Below are 13,476 nucleotides of genomic sequence, written 5' to 3' on the forward strand. Positions count from 1 at the left end.
TCCCCTGAGGGCCAGGTGCATCTTTGGCTCAGTCTAGTGGTCCTCTGGATCAGCCCCACCTGCGGAGTTTCCCAGCTCTGCGGGTATGTTTTCTAGTCCCCATGTTCCACCCAGGTCAGTGCCGCTTCAGGCAAACCCTTTACTCACGGGGCCTGTGTTTCAGTCCCAGGTCTGTTCCATGGTGGTTGCCATCTGAGAAGATGCTCGGCCTCATCTGATTGCCCAGGAAGCTAGGAGGAGAGGCTATGGGATATCTGGGGGTGGGCCTTGTTATTGCTGAAGACCGCTGTTGCTCTGCACCTTGGGGCACCACCGCTCCAGTGTAATTCCCTCTTAGCTGACCATCGTCTTCTTGCTCCTTTGCTACAGAGTCAGCACTGGCCAGCTGCAGTCCAGGTCCTGTCTGCACCTCTCGAGAGTTCACCCAAGAATCTGGACTCCTGGGGGGGGCAGGTCTCCAGATCACGGAGTGAGAGTGGAGGGGAGTGTTAGGAGCTCAGAATTGCAGGTCGTAACACCAAGCTCATTGAGACCAAAGGAACAAGTAAACAGATACAAAGGTTACCAGGCACACGGGCCCATAGATACAGAGACAGATGGAAACACATAGACATACAGGTAATAGCCACGACAACAGCAATATAAGAACCACTGCAATAAAAATAGTGGTAATCGTAAAATAATTGAAAGAAACGAAAAAAAGAGAGAAAAAAGTGGTGTTATTAGGAATTTTAAATGAGAAGAAAGAAGAAATTAAAATTAGAAGACATAGAAATAAAAAATATATTTATATAAAAAGTAATAATAAAAAATATTGAAATCTCCTCTGATAAAATGGTGAGGAAAAAACAGACAAAACCAAAACAAACAAACAAAAAAAAACACGAAAACCAAAAGAAAAAAAGGCACCAACTACAAAAATATTCTTGCGTGTAGAAATATACCTATATTTATCTATATGTCTGCTGTAGGGATCAACTTTTGTAGGAATATAATCATACCGCAATATACTTTCTGGACACCAGGTGGCGCTGTGAGTGGTTCCGAGGCTTATACCTGATTAACAGTTTATACTGTTACCATGGTAACCACCTTCCATGGCCAATTGCCATTTTGGAATTTCTGCAAAAGTTTGTTGCCTGAGAATTGTGTTACCTCGGCTGTTCTTTTCCAGACAGCACTTGCAACCGACCTTCCCACTCAGTGCAAGTGTCCACGCTTGTCAAGTCTTTCCACTCTGTTCCCAGGTTCTCCTGCAAACTGGCGACTGCAATCAGCTGTAGGGGTAGTGGTGCTGAGTTCGCGGGTTGTTGGCGGGCTTGCGGTTTTATCTGTTGTAGCTGGCTCCCGGGGCTGAAGCCAAGTTCGCAGCCTCAGCAGCTAAAGCCGGGTCAGCGGCTTCAGTAGCTTCCCGGCTTTAGCAGCCAAAGCCGGGTCCGTGGCTTCAAGCCGGGTCCCGGGGTTGGAGCATTCAGGGGACTTATTCTGGGTTTTATGGTTCAGAGTTTCTTTTTTGGATTAGCGCCCGCCAGTTCGCTGCGCCGCCTAAACCGCCAGCCACCTCCAACACCTGGGGGAAAGGTGCCCGCTCTTTTGGGTAGTTCAAAATGTCTGTTTCCTGGGCAGGATCCCTTCCCTTCAATTGTCCAACAGTTTGCCCAGCTCCCCGTGGTTTTGAGTGGCTCTCCTTTGGGATGCCTCCCTCAGTTCAGGAATAATTATTTGTCAATTGGATTTTGTCAGCATTTACAAGCTGCTGACCTCCATAGGGGAGGGGCCTGCTGGCCTGCACGGCGAGCAGGGAAGAATCTCTACAACAGAGTCTATGATTTTAAATTACCCCTCATATATAGCAATCCGCCAGTTTGCTAGGCATCTCCAGCTGTCTGTCCACTCCAATAATCCACCCACAGGGAAGGTCCAGACCGCCTTTTCTCTCACCTGATGGCTTGGGAGAGGTGGGCTACAAGTCCGTCCTGTCCGCCATCATGCTTCACCCCCCCCCCGTTTTTAAATATTAAAAAATGTTATTCTACTGTTCTCTAGCTTGAACGGTTTCCCATGAAAATTTTCCTGTTACTTCTATCTTTGGTTCCTTATACATAATACCTCTTTTTTCCCTCTGTTATTATCTTTATCACTGATTTTGTACAATATGATTACAATAAGTCTTGGTATAGTTTTTTTTTTCTTTTTTGTACACCTTAGGTTTGTTGAGATTCTTGGATTTGCTTTCATACAGTTTTTGTCAAATTTGGAATATTTTGCACATTGTTTCTTCAAAAATTTTCAGCCTAATCACTCACTCCTCTTCAGGGACTTTCATGACATATATATTAGGCTACTTGACATTATCCCACAGCCTCTGTCTAAACTCATACTCTGTTCATTTCTTCAAGTCTTTTGTCTCTGTTTTATTTTAGATAGTTTCCTCTTGCTATATGTTCACTAATCTTTTCTTTTTCCCTTTTCTTTTTTTTTTAAATATTTATTTATTAACTCACACTTCTATAGGTTAACATCCAGGTGTGGCTTGACTTGTGTTCCCTGCTCCAAGTGTCACAAGCCTAAAATCAAGATGTCAGCCAGGCTGAGTTCTTAGAAGCTCTGGAGAAGAAACTTCTGCTTTCAGAGTCATTCATGTTGATGGTAGAATTCAGCTCGTGTGATTGTAGCACTGTACTTCTCCGTTTCCCAAAGTATCACAAGGCTAAAATCAAGATGGCAGCCATTCTGAGTTCTTAGAATCTCTGGAGAAGAAAAAATCAGTTCCAAAGTCATTCATGTTGTTGGTAGAATTCAACTCATGTACTTCTAGCACCAAAGTTCCTATTTCCTTTTCTTTTGGCCAGGGCTGGGTTTGAACCCACCACCTCTGGTATATGGGGCTGGTGCTGTAGTCCTTTGAGCCACAGGTGCCGCCCCAAAGTTCCTATTTCCTTGGTAGATATTAGTCAGGGACCACCTTCAGTATATAGAGTCACCCATGTTCCTTGACATGTGGCCCCCTCCATCTCCAAAGCAATAATGGTTTATTGAGTCTTTCTCTGGCTTCAAATCACTTCCCACTCTGATTAGGTCAGCCTCACCCAGGATAATCTTCCTCTTGATATATAACATATTAATGAGAGTGGTATCTAATCTTTCTGATGGGTTCCACTCACACTCCAGGTCATTACACAGATGTTTTAGTCAGCTCAGAATGCTATAACAAATACTATAGACTTGGTGGCTTAAATAACAGAAATTTATTTCTCTTAGATTTGGAGGCCAGGAAGACCAGGATCAAGGTGCTGGCTGATTTGGTTCTGGAGAAGGCCCTCTTCTTTGTGAGAAGTTGGATGCCTTCTGGCTTTATGCTTACATGAGGAAGAGAATGATTCTCTCTCTCACATCTCTTCTTACAAGAGCAATGCCTAATTCTACTCATGAGGGCTCCACACTCATGAGCTAATCGCTTCTCAAAGACTCCACTTCCAAATGCCATCCTATTGAGGATTAGGTGTGGCTTCAATACATAAATTTTGAAGGGACACAAAAATTCAGTTCATACAAGAAAGGTATGTACATGAAGGGGCAAAGGTCTTGAGGGCCAGCTTAGAACTTTGCCTGCCACAGGTGGATTTCAAGCTAGCTCTAAAGAATGACAACCTGGAAATGTGACATTACCATTATAAAGAGATATGGAGCCACAGTTTTTCTGCTTCCAAATTCTGTTTCCTTCATTCCTTTTTGATATTGATTCTTCTCTTTTCAGATTACTAAATATCAAAGATCAATTGGAACACTTAGCATCTGCATCAGATTTTGGCCCTTCAAATGACATCTGGCCTAGGAGAGGATTTCTGAATGGTAAATTTGAAGGGTATTTCTCTCCCCTGCTTGCCTGTAAATTGAACAATGGAAGAGACTGTATTTTCTATCATCTCTCCCATCCTAAAACAGAACAAGCCAGAATAACGACCTGTCCTGACCCTTATGTATCTGACACATTTTTCTCCCCATCTGTACAGCCAGGCTTAGGAAAGAATTGTCCATGTTCCCTGTCGATGTATTTGGACATATATTTTGCTTATACATGAATGACTCCTTTACCCACCGCCTTCTATCTGCTGCCCACCCCCCCACAATCCAGTGACTCTTCTCTGGCAAAGGCAACTAGTGACCTCTTTCATATTAAGTCTTAATAGACTTTATCTTATCTCTGTGGCATTTTCTATTATTGATTGCTCTCTTCTTCTTGAAACCTTTTTTTCCCCTCAACTCTGTGATATTCCTCTCTGCCAGTTTTCATCTTATATCTGCAAGTGCTTTTTCTTAGTTGCATTTACTAGAAACTTTTTTTCCCTGTACCATCTAAACATTGCTAGGTTGTTCTGACCCAAAACAGACTGAACTGGGTTCAAATCCTGCTTTGAATGATGTGTGAAAATTTACATAACTTCTCTGAGCTTCCATTTCTTCTTCTGTAAAACAGGAAACATATCCATGCCTCTGAGTTATGAAGAAGATGAGTGATAATGCTTGTAAAGCACCAACATATTAGAGCTCTCATTCTTCCATGGCTCCAGCCTTCTAGATAGCAGAGATCATATTTTAAAGGGGCACAGGATATTTTGATGCAGCTGTTTGATGGTGGTGTTCTGATTAAAATGGCAGCAAAATATCTCCATGTTCAAATGGGCCTATCAAGATATCCTTATTTTGAGTCTTTTTCAATTATTTGGGCTATATTTCACATACCACACATTTCTCCCTTTTAAAAGTGTACATTTCAGTAGTTTTTAGTATAGTCACAAGATTTGTGCAACCATCACCATTAATTCCAGAATACTTTCATCACCCGACAGAGATACCCATACCCATTAGCAGTCACTACCCCTAGTGAGTGCCTTCCCCTAAGTCCCTAAAAATCACTAGTCTACTTTTTGTATTATGGATTTGCATAATCTGGAAATTTTATACAAGTGGAACCATATAATAGGAGACATTTTCTTTCACTTAGCACAATGTTTTAAAAGTTTACCCATGTTATAGTATGAATCAGTATTTTGCTCCTTTTTATGAAGGAATAATATATGATATAACACATTTTGTTTATCCATGCATTGTTGATGGGCATTTGAGTTGTTTCTACTTTTTCTCTATCAGAAATGCTGCTATGAGAAGTTGTCACATACCTTTACTTATGCAGTGTCTAATCTACTCCTAATTTTACCCCTTGTATTTTTCATCTCAGACATTGAAGTTTTTCTCTCCGGAATTTTTATTTAGGTCTTTTAATCTTTTTTGTCTTCTATTTTCTTGGACATACCCAGTTATTCCCCCAGCTTCCTGAACATATGGAATATAATTATATACTCATAACTGTCTTAATGTCCCTGTCTAGTAATTCTATCATCTATGTCATTTCTTGGGCAGTTTCAAATGACTTTCTCCTCTGTTCATCATGAGTTATATATCCCTAATTCTTTGCATGCAGGAGAAATGTTTTAGATGCTAGACATTGTGAATTTTTCCTTTTTTGAGTACTGGATATATTTTTATTCCTGTAATATTCTTGAGCTTTGTTCTTAGATAAAGTTATGTTACTCAAAGAGAATCTGATCATTCTGGATCTTCCTTTTCCACTTTATTAGGCAGACTTATCAGCAGTAAGTCTCAGGCTAATCCTACTACACTACTGAGGCAAAACCCTTCTGAGTGTTCTGCCCTGTGCCCCCTGCATGGTGAGATGTGTCTTTTGGGCTGGTGAGAACAGGAACTATTTCTGGCCTTCTGTGGACTCCAGGGATTATCTCTCTAGAATGCTTTCTTCACCGGGATGCACTGATCAGAATGTGGCTAAAAATTCAAAAGGACTCTTCAGATCTTTAGAATTTTCTCTCTTTGGAGCTCAGCCCTCTGTGGTACCCTGCCTTGTAGACTCTAACCCACTGACCTCCCCCCGTCCACAGCTCCATTTTCTCAACTAAGAGAAAACTCCAGTCTTTACCTGAGTCCCCTGATTCCCTGAACCACAACCTGGATGTACGCTCACCTAATTTGTTTTCTGACTCTTAGGGATCATTGTGCTTCCCTGCCTAATGTTTAATGTCTTAAAAGCCATTCTCTTATATATTTGGGCTATTTTCTTTTGTTACTTTCAGATGAGAGAGTAAATCTGATCTCATTGGCTCCATCTTGGCCAGAAGTAGGTACATTTTTTAATGTGAAAATTTGGTGATTGCTTCAACACCATTAAACCACTGTTTTCAGCCTTGGAGAAAGAAGAGGCTCAGATTTACTTTGAGAAATAGCAAGGCACTACTACTTGTAAATCATAATAAGTTCCCTGAAGATGAGACTATTGTAGGCCTCATTTTGTCTAAAGAGTAGATTATATGAATTATATCAACAAAGTTTTTATTTTTGGATTTGGAAACCCTGATTTTAACTTCCTGTTTGATCTGTTCTTGTGAATTTTGAAGTAGAAAAGAATCTGCTTCTTCTTTGGGATGGGAAGTATAAACTGCCCCTTTCTAACAATGTATAATGGTTCACTTGCTCACTAATTTGTTGTGTGGCTGGTTACTGCCCAATTTTGTAATCACCCCTCCTATACTTAAGATTTCTGGGCCAGAGATTCCTACCCACACTCCATCTGCTCTTTGACTGTTCTTACCATCAGCCAACCCCAGGCAAACAACTAGCAATACTAAGCAGGAAAGTAGTTTGCCGCTGGGCAAAATTTTCTGAAATAAATTTAGATTGGTTTAATAAAAATAAAGCCCATCCAAGTTTACAGGGAACTCAGCACATGTTCAGCACATGTGCTCCCTGGGGTGCCCTGCTGTCTGTTAGGATGTTGACCAAACTTGTCAAGTGTGTTTCCTTAAAGTGGGAAGCTATCACAGTCCTGCCCTATCATTATTTTCCTCCCTGCTCACACTATGAAGGTCACGGGCCATCTCTGATGTTATAAATATGCAGGTTCCCATGCCACGCTGTTTGTTACTATGTCAGTTAAGCTATCCAGCTTTAAAATTAAACCACACTTTTCCATCCATTACAATCCTCTAGATAGTGGCTGGATGGCTGCAGATGAATTTTTAATATTTTCTTTCCATTTTCAAGGGCTGCAGCCGCCCCAGTGCTCATCCTTTGCACGCAACACTCAGCCTTTGCACGCAGACTGTTTGCGTTCACCTTCGTGATAATGTAAGGTTACTGGATTTTTCCTAGCGGCCTAAGAGTTGCCAGTTGCAACTGCAGGGATCAGCATGGATTCTCTCTGCCCCTAACCACAGTTATATAGCCAGTAGGATAGCTAAAAAGAAATTATGATTGGAGCAAGATTTAGACAGCAGGTGAGTGCTCTAGGTTTAGACTATGCCTCCAGGCCTGTGATATCAGAGAGAGATGCTGGAGAGTAGTTCAGTGATGTGTATAGTGATAAGAGCCCTGGGAAAGGCATCAGAAGACCAAGATCCAAACACAGTGTGGCCACTTAAGGCTTACCTAAGGGCAAGGATGGGGCTTCATTCATTCGTACTCCCCACCATGCCTTACGTGGTCTCATGAACAGAGTAAGTTAACAATAAAACTTGTCAAGTACAGTAGAACCCCCGTAGTTGACCACCTCTCTACACTGACCGCCTCCTAAGTTGACCTAATTTCCATAGACTACACGTGCACCACACATACATATCTGTACAGTAGGCCTACATATCTCCATATGTAGATCAGTTTGTTACAGTCCCTGGGTGGTCACCTTACTGAGGTTCTACTGCATTTTGGTCCCCACAAACCACCTGACTTGAAGCATCCATGTGGAATCAGCTTTGTGAGTCATAACAAGACACTGGGCTAGACATTTCTGCTCATATATTTACACAGAAGATTAGGGATGAGACTTATTAACAGCTGGGAAGTGTACCAGCACCAGTCAGTAAAAAATCTGATAATTCTACACTAGTTTCACTTTACTTAAAGACTCTGAAACCATCCATAAGGCCTGTGTTGAAGGTCTCTGCTAAAGATACCTTCCTACTTCAGCTGGGTGGAAATGAGAAAGGCAATGTAGGAGGCCAGAGCTTTGCTTCTTTGGGAAAAGACTAAATGCAAAGAGTCAAGCTCTGGCTGCCTGCACAGCAAGCTCACACCTGTAATCCTAGCATTCTAGGAGGCCCAGGCAGGTGAATTGCCTGCTTTGCTGCCTTGAAACTCAGACCACCCCAGACTCAATGGAAATACTTTAGGGGATGGGAGGAGCTGATAACAAACTATGCCAGCAGGCAGCGCCTGTGGCTCAAAGGAGTAGGGCGCCGGCCCCATGTGCCAGAGGTGGTGGGTTCAAACCCAGGCCCAGCCAAAAACTGCAAAAAAAAAAAAAAAAAAAACCTATGCCAGCATCTGGAAGTATCTTCACGAGACATGGCATGCCCTTCATTTAAAGCCTATACAGGGCTCTTCCCAAGAAATACAGGTAGGAGAGATCAGGAGTGTGTCACTACCACCACTTCCTACCCCATTCCCCTCCACGTGCTCTTTGAGCTCCGTGTGATCACTGCCCTCCAAAAGCTTGCCATCAAATTGCCCATTAACCCCATACTTCCTAAGCATATTGGCATTTTAGCTTCACTTTGTGCTGGCTGTTGAGAGAAGAAAGAAAAAACAAACACCTGTTCTAACACAGGTGGCTCTGGCTGTGTCAGTGATCTTTGTCCAACATATAAACTCCCCATCTCCCAGTTGGCATATGAAACTGTCTTTATGCACCACCCTGGGGACGGTCTGACATGTGGGTGGACAGAAAAGGAGGCGATAGACAATACTTGAGGGAGTCAACTGTGGGGAGTAGTAACAAAGATTGACAATACAAGGAAGAATACTGTTCTTAGTGCAGACCAGACTGCCACTGATAAGAAAATGGTTATTAGTCCCAGGCAAAGCTACATTTGATGGAATTAGAAAATGGCAGGAAAAAAAAAAGAAAATGGCAGGACTTCTTTTAAGTAAAAGCAATAGAGGCCAAGTGAGGTGGTTCACACCTGTAATCCTAGCATTCTAGGAGGCCCAGGCAGGTGAATTGCTTGAGCTAAGACGTTTGAGAACAGCCTGAGCAAGTGCGAGACCCCATCTCTACTAAAAATAGAAAAAACTGGCCACCTGTGGTTCCAGCTACTCAGGAGGGTCAGGCAAGAGGTTCACTTTAGCCCAAAAGTTTGAGGTTGCTGTGAGCTATGATGATGCCATAGCATTCTATCCAGGCTGAAAAGGTGAGACTCAGTCTCAAAAATAAACAAACAAACAAAGTAAAATCAATAGAAAACTCTGTAACCACCCTTTTTCTCAGCTTTTCCTCCTTGAAGTCTTAGTACTGGGGCCTGATCCTGTGTGGTGACAGTGATTGAGTGCCAGGAATCCCAAACCAGGGTTAGTTTCATGGGCTAGCTTGATGTCACAAAGCAGCTAAACTTTCCACTTTGTGTGTTGATCTCAAAAAGTTAATGTTTGCAGGGGAGCTCTACCTTAGAACATCAGTTGTTTGGTGGCCCTAGAAGCAGAGAAGTGAATGTACTGTGGTTTTATAGACCACTGGAATTTGAAGTGTGCGAGTGGAGGCAACATAATAGTGACACCAATGTCAAAGTTAGTGCCGAGAATCAGATTTTACTGAATCCTTTTATACTGTCCGTTTACCATGGAATGTAATTTCTAACCAGATGATGGTGATGATATTAAGGGTAGTAGGTCCTAGGAGCCATCCACCCAGAAATAAATCATGGCTGAAAATACACAACAGCGTGTGAACGCTTACTAAGGTCTACAGACTCAGAGTCTGTATACCATAGATTACAATTAGCTTTAATTTTTTGAGCTGGAAGTATGTTCTATCATTTCCTTTAGATTTCTAAAAGAAGTGCCTTGTGTTGTAATCTTGTCAGGCACCTGGTATCTGAACACATTAATTAAAGCACTGATGTGTTTTATAAAACCACCAGCCACAACAATAAAATGGCAAATGGTAATTGTGAACAAGTGTCTGCCTTAGGTCATACGCTGTGTCTCAGTGTTTAACGCCGGCAGTAAAATCTTCACCTTTCCTTGGTGGTGTTCTGTTGATAATTGTATCTGTTTTCTTATTTTCAATCCTGAGAATGTTGAGATAAAATACATATTAAGATTGATTTGCCTGCATCATACAAGTGAATTTTCTGGACTATTATGTACTCTGCTATCATAAAGACAGTTTCTAATAAGCAATAATTTTGCATTCTGCTATTTCATTAAGTCATAACAATTTTATGCCATATGTGAGATCACAATGCAATCTCTGATGGCTTTTTAAAGAGGAGCAGGATTAAATTAAAATTGGCATATTACCATTAAATTCACAATCAGAAACGTTTAGAATAGTTAGCCACTTTTCCTTTTAAAAAGTGAGGCTAAGCCAGGTGTGGTGGCTCACACATGTAATCCTAGCACTTTGGGAGGCCCAGGTAGGTAGATTGCTTGGGCTCAGGAGTTCAAGACCAATCTGAGGAACAGTGAGACCCCATCTCTACTAAAAATAGATAAACTAGCCAGGCGTTGTGGCAGGCACCTGTAGTCCCAGCTACTGGGGAGGCTGAGGCAAAAGGATCACTTGAGCACAAGAGTTTGAGGTTGCTGTGAGCTGTGATGATCCCATGGCACATTACCCACGGCAACAGAGTGAGACTTTGTCTCAAAAACAAACAAACAAAGAGGCTGTGTGTGTATTCACAAGCCCGTTACTCTGCTGTGTCTCTGTATAGAGGCAACCATTTTTCTGGTTGGTTTTTATATGTTCCCCCCCTGATATTTTGGAGAGGGGAAAAACAACAAGAGGAAGACAAAACATTTGAAACATTAAAGTTCATTTATGATTGTGCTGGTTAGTGTCCAGGTCATGTCCTCTAGGAGGATGACCTGCTCCAGGGAAGAGAAGAACATGCCTTTGAGATGTAAATCCAATGCCAACCGCAGGGGTTCTCTAGCTGCCTGTGAGTGCAGGGTCTGCCTGCGCCTCCTGTGGAGCGACAGTGGTCCTGAGGAGGATGCCTACTCACCCTATGGGTCTTTGCCCATGATGAAGTGCCTCCTCTGTGCTATTTTCTGAACCCTTGCCTTGCCTCCTTCAAGCCTCAACCTAAAAGCTCTGTCCTACGCAGAGCTCCCCGTCCCTTCTTCTGTGGCCCTGCAGCACTAAGAATTGCCTGTCAGGAGCCAGATGGCAGGGGGCCTTAGGGCCATGGTCAGGAGCATGGATTTTCTTCTCACCACAACAGAGAGCAACTGGGGGGATCCACAGAGGCTTCCTGGATATGTACAGAGGGCTTCCTGCCAAGGGGACTGGGCCTCTGGCCATGGAGGTAGCAGGAAGTCAGCTCAGAGGAATATGTTGAGGGTGGCTGACAGTAAGAGTTTAAAGTCAGAAATCACTGGAGCAGAGGCAATCAGGCTGGACCCCACATTGAAGGAAAAGGTCACTAGAGCAGCTGTGTTGGGGGAGAAGGGGCACCGAGGTGGTCTCCTCTGGGGCCCAATTACAAGGTTGCTAGGTTAGCAGGAGGCTGACTTCTCTCTGGATTGTTAATTTCTTTCCATTCAATGTTTTCAAAGGGGAATCCCCTGTAGAGGAAAAAAGAAAGAGAGAAAGAAAAAGAACCACTTCAGTCTCTCTAAGCAGGCATAGAAACAGTGTTGGAAGCTGGAAAGAATTTGGCAATTTTATCTCTTATTCCCTTTCCAAGCAGGGAAAATTTTATCTCTTATTCCCTTTCCTCCACCTAGAACCACATAACTGGAGCAAATCATTTTAGTTCCTGTCTATTTTTTCTTCTTAATTCTTACCAATAGCAACTCAGGCCAGGCAAGGTAACTCACGCCTGTAATCCTTACATTCTGGGAGGCTGAGGCAGGTAGATCTCTTGAGCTCAAGAGTTCCAGACCAGCCTGAGCAAGAGTGAGATCCTCTACTAAAAATAGAGTAATAATTAGCCAGGTTCTGGGGGAGCCTGTAGTCCCAGCTACTCCGGAAGCTGAGACAGGAGGATTGCTTGAGCTCAGGAGTTTGAGGTTGCTATGAGTAAGGCTGACACCACCTTGCTCTAGCCTGGTGCAACAGAGTGAGACTCTGTCTCAAAAATAAAGACACCTCACAGGGAATTCCTTCTCTGCACTTGTTTTTGGGGAACTCCTCCTGTGACAAGGGGCTGTTGTCAACATTTGTACTGTGTATTTTTTCCTGAGTAACCAATGGTGTTTTTTACAGGCTACCCAAAGCAGAGGGCTACAGCGCCTCGGAATGGGTTTCCGCCCAAGCCGGACCTGCAGGCCCGTGAGACAGAGCGACAGCTGGCACAGCGGCTGAAAGAGCGGGGTGAGCGGCAGGCCCGGCAGCTGGGCCTGGTGCGGGCAGAGCTGCGGAGGGCCATCTGTGGCTTCGACGCCCTGGCCGTGGCCACTCAGCATTTCTTTGGAAAGGTGAGGCCCCATTTGATGAATGTCCAAGGGCATTGGAGTCGTGGGGAGAGGGTGGCTATGGTTCTCTGTGTGTGTGTGTGTGTTTGGGTTTTGAGCATTGATCAGAGTTGAGTTTAGATTTTCTCAAGGTCCCACAAAACCTGCAGCATCCTATCATGTTTGGGGAGCCACAGTTAGACTTACATGTGAAGAAAATGAGTTTGGGAAGAATGAGTAATAACCTTCATTCCACAAGAGAAAATGAGATAGAAAAGGAACAAAAGGACATATGTGAACATTTTTGAAGAAAGTGGAGCGTGGTTCTGAGGTGAGCTGGCCAGATTCTGACTTGTCTGCTCATTTCCGGCTGAAGGGGACAGGGCCATGCTGACAGTTCTCAGAGCAGCATGGAATCGGGGTGGGACACTCCTTGCACCCCAGTTTTTCTGAAAATATGGGGAGGGCTGGTTTCTTCCCAGCCAGTAGCTGGAGCTCCTGGGGCCCTCCAGGCTCAGAAGCTCCCCAGCCCCTCCCCAGGGCACAGAGGCTGGGGGCAGCCTGGGGTCCGAGTGTGTTACTGCTCCATCTGGGGTTCTTCAAGGGAAGAAATGAGCATTTACCTTGGAGATGCAAATGTTACAAATGCACATGTTGAGTTTCACATATGGACCTTCTAGAGCTCTCTATAAATGGGAAGAAATAAAAGTACTGTATAAATGCTCTCCACATACGAAAGTAAACTAACTTGTCTGGCTAATTTTAAAAAGAACAGGAGAAGGTATGTGGCCCCGTATCCACTGGCTTCTGCCTTTACTTATCATCTGAAACTTCAAGCCCGGAGGAGCCTGGGCCTCCATGAAGTCCCGCAGGGCCCCTTCCCTCCAGCATGGAAGCCTGAGCTGCTCACCCTTATTGTTCTTTTTTGCTTAAAGCTTCCAGCAGAAGGAGCCATTGATTAGCTTGTTGTTATAATAAATGACAAACATACATAGCTCTGAAATTTCA

General features: G+C 43.4%; 1 protein-coding gene across 5 annotated transcripts in view; it reads left to right on the forward strand.

Annotated features, from left to right (window-relative positions):
• The window catches only part of MTUS2 (microtubule associated scaffold protein 2), a 749,188-nt gene that overhangs the window by 594,033 nt on the left and 141,679 nt on the right, over window positions 1-13,476 (forward strand). For all 5 annotated transcript variants that reach the window (XM_053563400.1, XM_053563404.1, XM_053563402.1 and 2 more), the window contains one exon: window positions 12,281-12,492. In XM_053563400.1, coding sequence (XP_053419375.1) covers window positions 12,281-12,492 — 212 coding nt within the window. The remainder of the gene's footprint in view (window positions 1-12,280; window positions 12,493-13,476) is intronic.

The sequence above is a fragment of the Nycticebus coucang genome, chromosome 15 (assembly GCF_027406575.1).
Source record: "Nycticebus coucang isolate mNycCou1 chromosome 15, mNycCou1.pri, whole genome shotgun sequence".
NCBI classification, from domain to species: domain Eukaryota; kingdom Metazoa; phylum Chordata; class Mammalia; order Primates; family Lorisidae; genus Nycticebus; species Nycticebus coucang.